The sequence below is a fragment of the Chelonia mydas genome, chromosome 1 (genome assembly GCF_015237465.2).
Source record: "Chelonia mydas isolate rCheMyd1 chromosome 1, rCheMyd1.pri.v2, whole genome shotgun sequence".
Classification (NCBI taxonomy): Eukaryota; Metazoa; Chordata; order Testudines; family Cheloniidae; genus Chelonia; species Chelonia mydas.
This window is the reverse complement of record NC_057849.1, coordinates 2,082,036-2,099,625: the sequence shown is the minus strand read 5'-3', so window position 1 is coordinate 2,099,625 and position 17,590 is coordinate 2,082,036. Positions and strand designations below refer to the sequence as shown.

The window sequence follows — 17,590 nt, the reverse complement described above, 5'->3', positions numbered from 1 at the left end:
GTACCGTACGTCCCCCTGATTTCCTGTATGTGCCCAAGGTGATGGTCGCATTACAAATGCCTGGATAGAGATAAAAATGTTAATATGAGTCACTACATGCACTCCTGGAGGCTGTTCTCATGAATGAAGCAGATTAGTTGCTCTTCACACACTGATAAATGACATTTTCATTATTCAGATAAATGAATTATGAACACCTGAACCCACTAATGCCAATTCCATATTGGATGGTGCTTCATACATCAATAATTCTTACATGTCATGGTGTGGGACATTAATAGTCACCATCAGGAAACATGACTTATGGTTACTTATCATTGTTCCTTAATGCAATGAAATGCAGGCTAGAGGACCCATACTGTAGGGAGTTCCCCATTTGCCGGGTTGCTCAAAATCTGAAACTTAAAAAAAACCCAAACCTTTTCGAAGAGATGTGCCAGGGGAAACATCCCAACTAAAACACACCTCAGTGAAAAGACCTAGGCGACATTGATAGCAGCTCCTCGGAAACACCTGCTCATTCGCAGCAGTGATTAAAACAAAGACAATGTTCAGATGGCTGAGGAAGGGGATGAAGAATAACCTGCTCTGGAGATGTGATCAGTTTTGGTCACCCAATCTCTATTAAGGATTTAGCAGATAGAAAGGGGGTTTCTGAGACAGGCTGTGAGAATGGGGGAGATTGCTGTGAGAATGCCATATGCGCACAGACTGAAAAGTCTGGGAATGTTTAGTTTAGAGAAGAGACAAAGAAGGGGACATATGATAGAGGAGAACAAAATAAACAATGGAACTGATTACATTCAAATGGACAAATAGAGAACAGTTCCCAACCAGTAATATCGATAGACACTTAGGACTTTGAAAGGGCTAATTCACCAGTGCTGAGGCAAATTATCTGCAAAACTGATAGGAAGAAAAAATTTAGACAAAAAATAGGAATGAAAATTGAGAGTTATTCAAGAGTTTATTAGATAGCTAAAAAGCTACAGTCAAGAAAGCGGACACATTGTACTAAACTCAGTTCAGTGACAAAGTGAAGTCAATAATTGGGGGAAGGAGGAGCAATATAAAACTAAAGGGAAAATAGATGGCCAACAACACAAATCAGAAGTTATAAACATTGATAAGGGATGTTAAAAACCTCCGGGAAAAATCCATGTCTGGCAGGTAAATGGAGGTTATTCAGTATATTAGGAACAAAAGAAATCCTAGAAAAAGGTTTCGGCCAATTCCTAGAGGGACAAAGGAAGCTTGTTAATGTTGCAGGAAAGGTAGATGTTTTTCAAGAAATATTTTTGTTCTGGATTTGGAAAGAAGCAGTATGAGGTACTCATATCACATGAGGTGATGAAATACTTTCCAGTCCATTAACAGTCAAGGAGGATGCTAAGCAGTATCTAAGGTAGAACCTTAGAGTTTTGAACACCAGAATTATGAACTGACTGATCAACCGCACATCTCATTCACAACTAGTATGCAGTCAGGCAGTAGCAGAGCCAAAACGACAACAAAAAGAAAATACAGGACAGCACTGCATTAAACATAAACAATTAAAATAATAAAGGGAAAGTTAAAAAAGATTTGACAAAGTTCGGAAACAATGGAAAAGCTGGTATTGGTCTAGTTAAAAATATTGTAAAAATATAATTAATGCCAGTCAACAACTGGGTTTATGGAAAACATAACACACAGGTCTTGCTAAATAAAACCTGAATTCATCCTTTAATAAGAATACACATTTGGGTGATCCAGGGAACCACACAGATGCAATAGCCTTTGATTTCTCTGAGGCATTTGATTTAGTAGGGGAAAATATTCAGATAAAAATGAACACTTTTCAATATCAGTAGAGCATATGTAAAATAGACTGAAAACTAGCTAACTGAGAGATCTTAGAAAGCAGTTGTTAATGGGCCATTTTGAGTGAATGGGGGTGTTTTTAGCCGGGTTTTCCAGGGATCAATTGTAGGCCCAATGCTATTCAATCGTTTCATCAATGAAGTAGAAGGAAACAGAAAATCACAACACATTACATTGGTGGATGACCCAAAGATTGGCAGAGAGTTACAATGAGGAGGCCAGGGCAGAAATACCAGTTGATCCAGCCTATTTGATGAGCTGGGCTCATACAAACAAAATGTTTTAATACAGTCATATGCAAAGTTATCCCATTGGAACAGAGAATACAGGCCCAACCCACAGACTACGACACTTTATTATGGAACGTAGGGACCATGAATAGAATGCTGGGGTCACTGTAGACGCCCAACTCATTGCGAGCTCCCTGAGCGATGCTGTGGCCAAAAGGGCTGATGTGACCCTTGGATGCATAAACAAGGGAACGGTGAATTGAATACCTCTGCACGTGGCATTGGAACTGTGTCCAGTTCTGAGGTCCACATTTCAAAAAGGATGTTGAACACTTGAAAAGGGTGTAGAAAAGAGACACAAAAATAATTTGAGGCTAGACAATGAGAGAAACTTAAAGAGCTTCATTTATCTTATCAAAAAGACGATCAAGTCAGATGTTCATGGGGAGAAAACTGGGGGTAATAACGGGCTCCTTAACCTAGTGCAGAAAGGCAGAGCAAGGCTCGACTGCTGGAAGTTGAAGCCAGACAAATTCCAGATGGAAATAAGGGCCAAATGCTTAGCACTGGGGGTGGTTAACCATTTGGACACACTGAAAAGGGCACTGGTGAATTCTCCAAGTCAGCAGATCCACACTGGATGCTTTTCTGGAAGATCTGCTTGAGGGCCTGTCTACACTTAAACAGCTACCGTGGAGCTGCCATAGCTCTTGAGTGTAGATACTGCTTACACCAATGGCAGGGGTTCTCCTGTCAGCCTCCCCGGGGGTGGTAGCAAGGTCGTTGGAAGAATTCCTCCATCAACCTCATGCTGTCTACACTGGGGTTAGGTTGGTACAGGTGCATCTCTCAGAGATGTGGATGTTTTTGCTCTTGCAAAAAATGGCAACGCGTTAGCATAAGCGTACCATGCAAGTCACAGACAGTGATAGTACCTCTCCACTCTCCACAGGCCTCAGATGGAATCCTGTGTCCAGTCTCGGTCACCAATGGATAGGAAGGATGTAGAGAAACTGGAAAGGATCCAGAGGTGAGAGACAATGATCAAAGGTATGCAAGCCATACAAGCAAATGCTGAAGGAACAAGGTATGTTTATTTTGGAAAAGAGGAGATTAAAGGTGGACATGATAGCAGCCTTTTGATAGTGGAAAGGGTGTAATAAAAATATAGAGAAAATTGGTTCTCTCTGGTGACAGGGAAAGAGGCAATGGTTTCAAGCTACAGCAGAGCAGATTTAGATAAAATCTCAGGAAAAACTTCCTAACTGTAAGAACAGGAGGACAATGGAACAGATGGCTTGAGAAGTTGTGGAAGGTCCTTCATTGAAGGGTGTCACAAGGAGACTGGATAACTAGCTGTGTTGAATGGCTTACACACAAGAAATCCTGCATCCTGGCAGGGGGTTAGACTAGGTGACCCTTGTGGGGTCCTTCTAACCCTGTAGCTGTATGATTCTATGATGTAAAATCTTAGTGTAGACCAAGCTTTAGTCCCACACAATTTTTTGGGCTCAATACAGGGGTAACTGGGTGAAATGTAATGGCCTGTGTTATACAGGAGGTCAGACTGGATGATCTTATGGTCCCTTCTGACCACAAACCCTATAAATCTATCAATAAAGAAAGGAGATCAGGTATTTATATTTACTCTTTCAAAACACATGAACAAGGAAACATTCAATTGCACTAAAAGTCTGAACATATAAAATTGATAAAATAAAACTGTTTACATAATCCATATTTGGCCCGTGGAACTCCTTGTCTGTGATATTATTGGAGCGAATCGCTCAGCTGAATGGGATTCACAAATGGATGGGCCCCTGTAGGTGGTGCTGGTGGCACCACCGTTAGTTAAGTCTGTCTGACACCTTCCATTAGGTGACCTCATTTTCAGTGGCTTGTAAGTTTGCCGATCTTTAACCATTTGAACAGATATTTTTCATGCTGGGTGTTCTCCTTCCAGCTGAACTTTTTTTAAAAAAGTTCCATGCATACCAGTTCAGCTGACTTCTAGAATGAAACTAGGAGAGGATGTCTTGACCATGTTGAATTTTTTTTAGAATTATTCCAGTGAGGAGCCCCAGTACCTCCAAGCTCTCCGGCAGATAAAAAGTCAGGGAACATCCTCTTCCCCACTGAATAGCCAGAGCACTGAGATGCAAGAGGAGGAGGTGACAGTCTCTGTGCATTAACACACAGCTGGCTCCTGTGTCTTTACTCAGTTCTTACTCCAAGGGGAGTTTTGTTTGAGTGGGGCCTGAGCAAGCTATGGGCCATGGCCTCAGAATTTGAACTTAATTTGTCCATCTACTAACACCTACCATTCTGAAGGATCAACTGGGCCACTGAAATGCAGCTGCCTTGGGTCTGGAGGCCATCAGCTAGGAGGTGGGGGCATAGCAAAGAGGGACATTTTGGTCCATGATATTGGAGAAAACTCATTCCCTGTGAAAAGTGCCCTGGGATGTTTAATGACTGTGCAGAGCAGAAAGGACCCCTAACCTATTCTTTATCCCATCAAACCACATTGCACTGGGTTTGTTCAGCAGGTGAGCTCCTCAGCAAAGGATGGGTACCTGTGAATCCTGAGATGGTGGTGTCTTCTGGAAATCCCACTCAGGTAGGCAGGTCTCACACCTCTCTCACCAGAGCATCTGCAGCAACAACCCACACGGACACCATTCATAATAAAGCTCTGTGCAATCCCAGAGGGGTTCGTCCAGTGTCTAGCAGAGAAGTGGCACCTTAAAATAAACAGGCTGGAGAAAAACCTGTACATGCTCATGTGTTCTTTATCCAACTTGAGGAGTAAACAGTAATTATCGGACCTTCCCAAAGGGAGATGAGAACTCTTGGGCTCTGGGCTGAGCCAGAGAGGAATTGGCTGCTCTGTGTATATTTGTGTATATTTTAAAATTATAGTTGTTTACGAAGAAGACTAGGGATAATGGATGGGTCGAGCAGGAGACTGCACACATTCCATTCTCCAGTCACACACTGGAGTTCAGCTCAAAGTCAGTGCACCTGGAATTATAGATACAAAGCACGAGGCACACAACAGTTTGGTTCATGCACTGAAGGACACTGGGAGTGTTATATAGAGAGAAGTAGGGGTGCACACAGAATCACAGGGAGTCTGGTTCATTTGCAACCAGCCACATTGAGTAGCAAGCATCATTGAGCTTTGAATAACCTATCAATCCTTAAAGTGTTAACTTGGGATTCTTAAGTAATCAATATAATTAATACACAATCTAAAGATCGGGCAACAGCATCCAGCATTTGACAAGGACCCAGACTGAGGCTCACACAAATATAATCCTTGTAGGGGACTCTAGATAGATTTATAGATTATATGGTTATGAGGGACCAACTCTGACCTCCTGCATCGCACCGGCATAGGATCTCCCTATATTAATTCCTGTTTGAACTAGAGCAGAGCTTTGAGCAAAAGCATCCCATCTTGATTGAAACGTGGCCAGTGATGGAGACATACCACAATTCTTGCTAAACTCTTCCAATGGTCAGTTACCCCCCAGTGTTAAAAATTTCCACTTTGTCTCTAATCTCAATTTCTCTGCCTTCAATGCCCAGCCACTGACACTTGTTAGATCTTTGCCTGCTAGCTTTAAGAGCCCACTGTTATCAAGTTTCTGTTCCCAATTATAAGTGCTGATAGAATGCAATCACTTCACTCCATAACCTTCTCCTTGTTAAGAAACTGAGCTCACTGAGTTCCTGGGGCAGCCTTGCACTGCTGGATTTCCCTGTCCGGAGGCTTGGTGACCCCCTCGAAGAATTCTAGTGAGGCATGATTTTCCTTTTACAAAAACCATGATGACTCCTCCCCCTGCAAAATATGTTCGTCTATGTGTCTGACAATTTTGTTCTTTATTAAAGTTTCAGCCAGTTTACTCGGTACAGGCGTCAGGCTTACTGGCTTGTAATTGCTGCGATCACCTCTGGAGCCCTTTTTAAAAATGTGCATAACATTAGCTATCCTCCAGTCATGTGGTACAGAAGCTGATTTAAATGATAGGTTATAAACCACAGTTAGCAGTTCTGCCATCGCACATTTGTGTTCCTTCAGAACCCTTGGGAGAGTTACTGTTTTCTAAGTAAGACTATGCTATTTACATACATATATCACCTTTGTGTCTGATGCTCTGATTATTGGCACTGTACTGACATCTTACACATGGGTTGTGCTCATGGGTAACACCTACCAGGTAGAATTTAAATTAAGGCCACACAACTACATGTTGATGGCCCATCAAGGACAGTTATCTCTCACAATGGGCCATAGAAGAAATACCCTCAGCAAAAATACAGTCAACGGCTGCCCCTGTGAGTCATCAAAGCGAGTGAGGACGTGTGACATGCTCATGTGACCACGGACTCCATCTTGGGCCAATAACTTTCCACAAACAGAGGCAGTGGGCTTTTTTCGGGGCAGTAAAATTCCACACACAGGGCAGAGGAGGATTGGGAGCAGCATGACCATTAGGTAAGATCTGAGTTATACACTGGCCTGGCTCTGTGGCTGAGCTCTTTGGATTGGAAGGACCCGATATGTGGTGAAATTGGTTTTCACTAAATGCTCATCATGGAGTCCGGTGTCTGGGTGGTGAGCCAAAGGCTGGGATGCCTCAGGAGGCTGCGTTTTTGGCTTGTAGTTAACCAGTGCCGTTCCCTGTGAGCTTCACAATGGCTATGCAACAGCCTTCTTAGCACCACGCAGGTGCTCAGCAAACCCTCCTGGGGGACCTGCCGGGGTGGCCTGGCCTGGACCCTTCTGCGGCCAAGGTGCCCTTCCCCTGTCCTGAACTCAGCCCCGGCCTGGACCTGCTGGGGGAGGGGTGCCTATCCTCTGGCCCCAGGCCCAGAGCTGCTGTAGTGGGGAAAGACCATCTTCTCTCCCCCAGCCCAGGTGCTGCTGTGGGGAAGGAGAGCTGGGGGGAGTCCTCTGTCCCTGACATAGCCCCAGAGCACCTTCCTGAACCCCAAATGCCTCATCCCCACTCGACCCCAGACCTGCACCCACAGCCCGAGCTGTCACCCCATACCCCAACCATCTGCCCCAGCCCTGTGCTCCTCATCTCTGGCCCTACCCCAGGACTCAACCCCCCAGCCAAAGCCCTCACACCTCTGCACCCCAACCCTCTGCCCTAGCCATGAGCCCCTCATTCAACCCCAGAGCCTGCACCCCCCGTCAGTGCCCATCCCCCTCCACATCCCAACCCTCGGCCCCACGCCCACCATATGAATTTTGTTAAGTGCACACATCACCTTCATATTGCTGCACATAACAAAACTCCTTCTGCACTTGGGTGGGAAAAATTAGAGGGAACACTGGACTGGTGAGACAGAAATTTATATTTGTTGCTGGCTTGGTATAATCTAATGATAGAATAACCACCAGTCTGGGGTGCATGTGCCCTGTTTCTCAGCAGTTTGTCCTGAAATTGGCATCCTCAGCTGTGTCCCACTGAGACACGGTGACACATGGAAACCACTGACACTCACTACTTGCAGGGGGTATCCACCTTTTACAGATGCAGAAACTGAGGCAGCAGGAAGGGGAGTGTCCTGAGCCAGGAACATAATCCACAAGTCCCTAGCTGACAAACCCTTGCTTAGTCACTCTCAGACCTGGCTCATGTGGTCCATGCAGCAGCACAGAGGCCTGGTGCTCTCTGTCCACTGGATTCTCTAGTGAGGGGGATCTGCCCTGATTTCAGTGCGGCTGCACCACTTTCACCAGCTCCTCGTGGAAGTCACATGGTGCACTGATTTAGTTCCTTGCAGCACATTGGAAGGGATGGAGTCCTTAGCCTCTGTTTGCCAGAGGCTGGGAATGGGTGACAAGGGATGGATCACTTGCTGATGACCTGCTCTGTTCATTCTCTCTGGGGCACCTGGCGTTGGCCACTGTCGGTAGACAGGATACTGGGTTGGATGGACCTTTGGTCTGACCCAGTACAGTCGTTCTTATGTTCTTATCATTGGCCTCTATGCACTGCCTAGCAGCCTAGCTAATGAGCTTCTAAATTCAGTGATAAAAAGCATCATGCAGAGAATATGTTTGGCTCACCTTCACCGTTCAGCTTCAAGCCCTAGGAAATGCGTGCCCCGTGGTTCTTGATAGGGTGCCATGTACATTTATAAGTAGGCAGCTTATCTCCCTCCGTGACGGCTACCAAAGCCACCCTGGCCTCTGCCCAGCATCCCACCTCCCCAGCTAACACAGGGGCTTGTCTTTCTGCCTCTCTCATCTGTTGTCTTCCAAGCTTCAAAGCTCATTCCTTGCCCTGCCCCCGAGGCCTGGCTCAGGGCAAAGGGCTCCCAGCCCATCCCCATTGCAGGGACCCTGCCTGCTACAGGTCCCCAACCAGGAGGAGAAAAAGGGAACTAAAAGCTAAAGAAATAAGCCACACAATGGTCTCTGCCCTCAAGACTATGTAGCCCACAAGCTGTATGATGCACAATCTTGCCCACCTGCCACACAGCCCTGCTCCCAACCCTCAGTTGCTTTTATACAGCTTCCTGGCTTCCCTCTTTGCTCCAGACTGGCCTATCAGACCCAGATCTGTGTCCACACTGCCCTCACTGCAGGCTCCTTGTCAGGCTGTAGCAGCCCCCCTTCCAACCCCAGAGCACAGGGAGCCCAGCTGGGGAGGACTAGGGAGGAGGAAGTTAGAGCTGATCTACCAAGTGATGAGGGAGGGGTGGAGAGGAGAGAGTGACAGGCAGAGCTTTGGAGAAAAAGAGGCAAAACTGGGTGGGGCTTTCAGGGAATATTTGGGACCTCCAGGATCCAGTTACGAGCAACTAGAAAGGTGGCAACACAGTGAGTTCTACGTACACTGATTCCCCAGTTTGTCACACTGACTCAGCATAGTAAGGCCAGAAAAGGCTTTAATGTCACTTTGACTGTCCAGTCAGTGCTTCAGGGAAGGGGGCCCAGCACAATGTCACCAGCCAGCTCTGCACAGACCTCGGTCTGAGAGCCAGAGCAACAGGAGAAAATTTTAGGTCCCTTTATGAGCAAAGAGCCGGAGCACGCGGCTTCTGATCTGTTTGGTCCTTACCCCATAAATGATGGGGTTTAGCATGGGGGGCACCAGGAGGTACCCGCTGGAAATCAACACGTGGAAATGCAGGGAAACATGGTGGCCAAACCGGTACATGAGAGAGGAGAAGAGAGATGAGACATAAAAGATTAAGATGACACAGAGGTGGGAGCCGCAGGTCCCAAAAGCCTTGAGCCGGGCATCCTTTGTGGGGAGGCTGAAGATGGCCCTGAGGATCTGAGTATAGGATATAGCAATAAGAAACGCATCCACGCAGATCATAGAGAATACCACAAAGAGGCCGTAGTATGTATTGACGCGGATGTCGGCGCAGGCCAGCTTCACCACGGCCATGTGCTCACAGTGTGTGTGGGGGATGATGTTGGTTCTGCAATATGGCCACTGCCTCGCCAGGAGGAGATAGGGCAGTACGATTATGCCACCACGCAGCATCACAGCCAGGCCAATCTTGGCCACCACGAGGTTTGTCAGGATGGTGGAATGTCTCAGTGGATTGCAGATGGCCACGAAACGATCCAAAGCCATGGCCACTAGGATCCCAGACTCTATGACTAAGAAAGAGTGAATGAAGTACAGCTGGGTGAGGCAGGCACTGAAATCGATCTCCCTGGAATTGAACCAGAAGATGCTCTTGTTTTGGGCACGAGCGATGTGGACAGAACCAAGTCAGTGACAGCCAGCATGCAGAGGAAATAATACATGGCACCATGGAGGCTCGGCTCCCTCTTTACAATGAACAGAATAATGAAGTTCCCCAAGATGGCTATGGCGTATACGGTGCAGAAGGGGATGGAGATCCAGACGTGGACCATCTCCAGGCCAGGAATGCCCAGCAGGATGAAGGTGGAGGGGTTGGTGAAGTCGGTTGTGTTGGAATCTGACATGGAGTAGGGGAGAAGGTGTCCAACTCTGAGGCAGAACGGTGTCTCCTGCATGTACTATATGTTCCTCTCACTTCCTTTATGTGCCCAACCTCTAGGATGATGGTCGCAGTACAAATTCCTGGATGGGGAGATAATGTTAATATGAGACACTACATGCTCTACTGGGGGCTGTTCTCATGGGTGAAGCAGATTGGTCACTCTTCACACACTGAAAAACGACATTTTCATTATTCAGAGAAATAAATTATGAAGAACTGACCCTACTAATGCCAATTCCATATGCTCTGGTGCACCATGTGTCAATACTTCCTACACATCTTGATATGGGAAACCTTAATAGGCACCAGCCGGAAACACGAGTGTGAATACTGGTTATCCATCATTGTTCCTTAATGCAATGAAACCCAGGCTAGAGAGTCCATGCTGTAGGGAGTTCCCCGTTCACTCAGTTGCTCCACATCTGAGAGTGGGAAAAAATACCCCAAATCTTTGCCAAGACATGTGGCAGGGAAAACATCCCAACTAAAGCACAGCTCAGGGAAAAAACCCGGGTGTCATTCCCAAAGATTCCCAAACCTGAGCCATCTTTTCTAGGTGATAAATCTGAGGAATTGTCACAGATTGAAGCGTCACTACAGGAGGTTTTGGAATTAATTGAGAAACGTAACAGTAACAAGTCATCGGGACCAGATGGCATCACCCAAGAGTTCTGAAAGAACTCAAATATGAAATTAGTGTACTTAGATTTCCAGAAAGCCTTTGACAAGGTCCCTCACCAAAGGCTCTTATGGATGGGTAAGGAATTTTGTACCTACCCTCTGTTTGTCAGAAGATGCAGCTGGATGGCAGGAGAGAGATCACTTGATCATTACCTGTTAGGTTCACTCCCTCTGGGGCACCTGGCATTGGCTACTGTTGGTAGACAGGATACTGGGCTGGATAGATCTTTGGTCTGACCCAGTATGGCCATTCTTATATTTTTGTTGATAGAAGCTCCAAGGAAACACCTGCTCATTCACAATAGTGCCTAAAACAAAGACAATGTTTGGATGCCTAAGGTATGGGATGGAGAATAACCTGCTCTGGACATGTGCTCAGTTTTGGTCATTCATTCCCTATAAATGATTTGACTGAAAAATCTGGGAATGTTTAGTTTAGAGAAGAGACTTAGAACAGGGCATATGATAGAGGAGAGCAAAATAAAGAATGCAACTGATTACATTCAAATGGACAAAAAGAGAACAATTCCCAGCCACTAACATCTATATATACTTAATGTTTTAAAAAGGCTAATTCCTCGGAGCACAGGGAAATTATCAGCAAAACTGATTTGGAGCAAAAATTTAGACAGAAAAATTGAATGAAAAATTGAGAGTCCTTTAAGAACAGTTTATTAGATAGTTAAAAAGCCACATTTCCACAGTCAAGAAAGTGCTAAAAGCCCGTTTCAGGGGCAAAGTGAAGGCAGCAATTTTTGGGGTGGGTGCGTGGGAAGCAATATATAACAAATGGGAAAAAGGGAAAATAGCAAGCAATACAAATTGGAAATTATGAAAATTGATAATGGATGTTAAAGACATCAAGGAAAATCCATACTTGGTAGGGCTAAGAATCACAAAAAGGAGGTTATTACGTATAAAGAACAAAAGAAATCCTAGAAAAGGTTTAGGCCAATTATTAGAGGATGAAAGGAAACTTGTTAATGTAGATACTTATAGGCAGTGATGAAATACTTTTCAGTATGGTAGCAGTCAAGGAGAAGGTTAAACAGCATCTACAGTAGAAACTCAGAGTTATGAACACCAGAATTAGGAACTGACGGATCCACCACACATCTCATTTGGAAGCAGAAGTACACAGTCAGGCAGCAGCAAAGCACCCTACCCTCCACCCCCATGCAAATACAGAACAGTACTGTGTTCAACGTAAAGTATTTAAAAAAGGATTTTTTTTTTAAGGTTTGATGAGGTTAGGAAACTATGAAAAAACTGGTTAAAAAAAGTCTAGGAATATAATTAATGACATTCAACAACAAAAACAATAACAGAAAATGTGGAAATGGCAGAGGTACATAATGACTTCTTTGTTTCATAGAATCATAGAATCATAGAATCATAGAATATCAGGGTTGGAAGGGACCCCAGAAGGTCATCTAGTCCAACCCCCTGCTCAAAGCAGGACCAAGTCCCAGTTAAATCATCCCAGCCAGGGCTTTGTCAAGCCTGACCTTAAAAACCTGTAAGGAAGGAGATTCTACCACCTCCCTAGGTAACGCATTCCAGTGTTTCACCACCCTCTTAGTGAAAAAGTTTTTCCTAATATCCAATCTAAACCTCCCCCATTGCAACTTGAGACCATTACTCCTCGTTCTGTCATCTGCTACCATTGAGAACAGTCTAGAGCCATCCTCTTTGGAACCCCCTTTCAGGTAGTTGAAAGCAGCTATCAAATCCCCCCTCATTCTTCTCTTCTGCAGACTAAACAATCCCAGCTCCCTCAGCCTCTCCTCATAAGTCATGTGCTCTAGACCCCTAATCATTTTTGTTGCCCTTCGCTGGACTCTTTCCAATTTATCCACATCCTTCTTGTAGTGTGGGGCTCAAAACTGGACACAGTACTCCAGATGAGGCCTCACCAGTGTCGAATAGAGGGGAACGATCACGTCCCTCGATCTGCTCGCTATGCCCCTACTTATACATCCCAAAATGCCATTGGCCTTCTTGGCAACAAGGGCACACTGCTGACTCATATCCAGCTTCTCGTCTACTGTCACCCCTAGGTCCTTTTCCGCAGAACTGCTGCCTAGCCATTCGGTCCCTAGTCTGTAGCGGTGCATTGGATTCTTCCATCCTAAGTGCAGGACCCTGCACTTATCCTTATTGAACCTCATCAGATTTCTTTTGGCCCAATCCTCCAATTTGTCTAGGTCCTTCTGTATCCTATCCCTCCCCTCCAGCGTATCTACCACTCCTCCCAGTTTAGTATCATCCGCAAATTTGCTGAGAGTGCAATCCACACCATCCTCCAGATCATTTATGAAGATATTGAACAAAACAGGCCCCAGGACCGACCCCTGGGGCACTCCACTTGACACCGGCTGCCAACTAGACATGGAGCCATTGATCACTACCCGTTGAGCCCGACAATCTAGCCAGCTTTCTACCCACCTTATAGTGCATTCATCCAGCCCATACTTCCTTAACTTGCTGACAAGAATGCTGTGGGAGACCGTGTCAAAAGCTTTGCTAAAGTCAAGAAACAATACATCCACTGCTTTCCCTTCATCCACAGAACCAGTAATCTCATCATAAAAGGCAATTAGATTAGTCAGGCATGACCTTCCCTTGGTGAATCCATGCTGACTGTTCCTGATCACTTTCCTCTCCTCTAAGTGCTTCAGGATTGATTCTTTGGAACAGATGTGCAGGGAAGTCACGGAAGCTCCTTCACTGGAGATTTTCCAAAGGAGTGTTGATAGCCATTAGTCTTGGATGACACAACAAATCCTGCATCTCTGCATGGGGTTTGAGTAACTGACCCTTGCCGTCCCTTCTCTTTGGGCTCAATACAGGGCTAAGTGGGTGAAGTTTAATGGATTGTATTATACAGGAGGTCTGACTGGATGATCTAATGGTCCCTTCTAACATTAACCCCTATGAATCTATTGATAAAGAAAGTAGATCAGGCATTTATATTTACTGTGTCTCACAACACATGAACAAGGGAACATTCAATTACATTGCAAGTCCGAACATATAACATTCATTAAATGAAATTGTTTATATAATCCATATTTGGCCTGTAGAACTCCTTGTCACAGACTTTGTTGGAGCAAAGAGTTTAGCTGAATGGGATTCACAAATGTATTGGCCATTGTAGGTGGTTTTGGTGGCACCACTGTTAGTTAAAGCTGTCTGACACCTTCAATTACAAGACCTCATTTTTAGTTGTTGATAAGTTTTCCAAACGTTAAGTGTTTGGAATGAAATTTCCCTCACTGGGTGTCTGCTTTCAGCTAAACTGTATTTTGAATGTTTCAGGCATAACAATTCAGCTGACTTTCCAAATGAAACTAGGACAATAGTTGCGTTGCTCATGTTAAAAAAATATTATCATTGTTCCAGTTAGGAGCCCTTGAACCTCCATGCTGTCCAGCAGATAAAAGCCAGGTAACAGCCCCCCACCCCCCATTAACAGCCAGAACCCTGAGATGCAAGAGGAGGAGGTGACAGTCTCTGTACATTAACATATAGCTGCCTTCTCAGGTCTTTACTCAGTTCTTACTCCAAGGGGAGTTTTGCCATAGTGGAGCCTGAGAAAACTACTGTCCAGGGCCTCAGAATTTTGCCTTGCATTAGAATAATAGAATATCAGGGTTGGAAGGGACCTCAGGAGGTCATCTAGTCCAACCCCCTGCTCAAAGCAGGACCAATCCCCAACTAAATCATCCCAGCCAGGGCTTTGTCAAGCCTGACCTTAAAAACTTCTAAGGAAGGAGATTCCACCACCTCCCTAGGTAACGCATTCCAGTGTTTCACCACCCTCCTAGTGAAAAAGTTTTTCCTAATATCCAACCTAAACCTCCCCCACTGCAACTTGAGACCATTACTCTGCTACCACTGGGAACAGTCTAGGTCCATCCTCCTTGGAACTCCCTTTCAGGTAGTTGAAAGCAGCTATCAAATCCCCCCTCATTCTTCTCTTCTACAGACTAAACAATCCCAGTTCCCTCAGCCTCTCCTCATAAGTCATGTGTTCCAGTCCCCTAATCATTTTTGTTGCCCTCCGCTGGACTCTTTCCAATTTTTCCACATCCTTCTTGTAATGTGGGGCCCCAAACTGGACACAGTACTCCAGATGAGGCCTCACCAATGTCGAATAGAGGGGAACGATCACGTCCCTCGATCTGCTGGCAATGCCCCTACTTATACATCCCAAAATGCCATTGGCCTTCTTGGCAACAAGGGCACACTGTTGACTCATATCCAGATTCTCGTCCACTGTAACCCCTAGGTCCTTTTCTACATGTACTAACATCTTTAATTTTAGTGATCAACCATACCACTGAAATGCAGCGGCCTTGGGTTCAAGGCCATCAGTTGTGGGCAGGGGCACAGGAAAGAGGGACATTTTGGCCCATGATACTGGCCCTGGGATGTTTAATAGTAAAGGACCATAAACTATTCCCTATTACATCACACGCATGTTGCCCTGGGTTTGTTGAGAGGTGAGCTCCTCAGCGAGAGATGGGTACCTGTGAATTCTGAGACGGAAGCATCTTTCCTGAGAATCCCCCTCAGGTGGCCGTGTCCCACACCTCTCTCACCCCAGCATCCCCAGCAGCATCCCACGCTGAGAGCCGACACAGGGATGTGCACCGTTTATAATATAGCTCTGTGCAATCCCAGGGGGGTTCACTCACACTCTAGGGGAGAAGCGGCACCTGGATGTAAACAGGCTGGAGACAAGCCTGTCTACGCTTCTGTGTTATTTATCCAGCTTCAGGAGTAATTAAGGGACATTCCCAAAGGGAGATGGGAATTCTTGGGCTCTGGGCTGAGTAAGAGAGGAATTAGCTGCTCTGTGTATTTGCGTATATTTAAAAATTATAGTTGATTACTAAGAAAACTAGAGATAATGTCTAGGTCTCCATCGGGTCCAATACACTGTAAATGCCCAGGATGGATGGATAGATAGTAGACAAACAGATCTGGAAGAAGATGACTGAGGGAAGACACGAACACTTTCAGGAGGCACATGGGGCTGTTGCTAAGGCATCAGAGATCAGTAATTCTCATCAGTAACTGTCATCATATTGCATAGCACATTTCATTGAGGGATCTTTAAAACACCTAACAAAGGAAATTCACAGCAAACTTATCCCCATTATACAGATAGATGAACTGAGACACAGGGAGAAATGAATTGTCCAAGGTCACAAAGAGATTGAGTAGCAGGATGACAGACAGAACCCAGGAGTCCTGACTTCCCTGCTGTAACCATGGTCTCTTCATCACACCAAGAGGGAGCTTTAATGATGCAGACAGGAGAACTCTCTCCTATCGGCATAGAACAGTTCCATGGAGGTCCTTACCATGGCTCAGCTGCAGCAGTACAGCTGTATCAGAGAATCAGAGACTCATAGAAGATCAGGGTTGGAAGGGACCTCAGGAGGTCATCTAGTCCAACCCCCTGCTCAGAGCAAGACGAACCCCAACTAAATCATCCCAGCCAGGGCTTTGTCAAGCTGGGCCTTAAAAAGCCATAAGGTCTGTCTTGTAGATATATCCTCAGTTAGACAGAGAGAGCCTGTACCGGGACAGTCCCTCCACTCCAGCCAGAAAGGGGTTAAAAGCAGATGAGGGAGGCTGGTGGGGTAGTCAGCCACAGGTGTGGTTGCACCAAGTTAGGACACAGCTGGCCCTGATAAAAGGGCAGGCTGGGAGAGTGGGAGTAGGGTCTCTTGCTCCAGCTTGAGGGTGGAGAGGACCAGGCTGCCTGAGAGAAGAAGCAGGGTACCTGAGACAGAGCAGGGCTGGGGAAGGGCAGGCAGAGCTGAGGAGCTCTGGCCTGGCCAGTCCCCAGGCTGAGGCCTTGCTAAAGGCCAGGGGAGGTACTAGGGCTGCAGGGAGGCAGCTGGGGCTAGAAAGGCAGCAGGTCCAACCCCTTTACGAGTGATGAGCCACCATTACAGACTGCAGTTTGCCCCTGAGAGAAGGGGCTAGATGACACCTGGCAGTAGCCACTGAGGCAAGGTGGCTATAGTGGGTTGGGGTCCCCTGGGAGGGGAGATCCAGAGTGTGGGGGCACTGCCATGGGGCAGCAGCCCAAGGTAAGGGGCACTGGGGTCTGGGAGGGACACGGGGCCAGAGGTGGTGGAGACAACACGGTGGGTAACAGAGGATGGGACACCAGCCCATAGAGGAACTCCAGAGCTGTGAGAGCTAATTCCCTGAGGCAACCAGCGGGAGGCACTGTGCCAGTGAGTCAGTGCTATGCTACAGAGCCATTTTTTTTGCAGACATATGAAGAGCCTTTCATATTGAAAAATAGAAAACCATTCAGAGGGTAGAAGTTTCACCTGAGAAGAGAAATGTAAGTTGAGTCCTTTGAAGAATTCCTAAGAGATGGAAGCAGAGGAATGGTCACCGCTGTTGTGGGGAACTTTCCTGGCTTAAACACCACCCTGATGCAATGGGCTAGTGAAAGGTTCTGAGTCCTTCCTCCCACTCCCTTTACCCAGAGGCCTGCCTGACCTTGAGGGCTCCCCTTCTACTGTCCTGGGTGGCAGAGTCCACATAACCCCCATAAGGCTGGGCTCAGAATTCCTGGGGGCTCACCCCTAATCTTGTCCTGGTCACTTAGGACTCCTTGAGTATGGACTGAATTGCCCAGGTGTGGATGTGAACCTTCAGTCAAAGGAGGCTGCACCATAGCTGCTAACTCTTCAAAATCAGGTTGCCAACTCTCATGCTGAAAATAAGCAATGCTCTGCCCATGAGCATCGCCTCTGTCTTGC

General features: G+C 46.2%; 1 protein-coding gene across 1 annotated transcript; it reads right to left on the bottom strand.

Annotated features, from left to right (window-relative positions):
* Positions 1-9,124: 9,124 nt before the first annotated feature.
* On the bottom strand, positions 9,125-10,071 carry LOC102945223 (olfactory receptor 52H1-like). Its single transcript, XM_043523121.1, is given in 2 exon segments — positions 9,125-9,819; positions 9,822-10,071. Coding segments are annotated over 2 exon segments (945 nt in total).
* Positions 10,072-17,590: the final 7,519 nt, after the last annotated feature.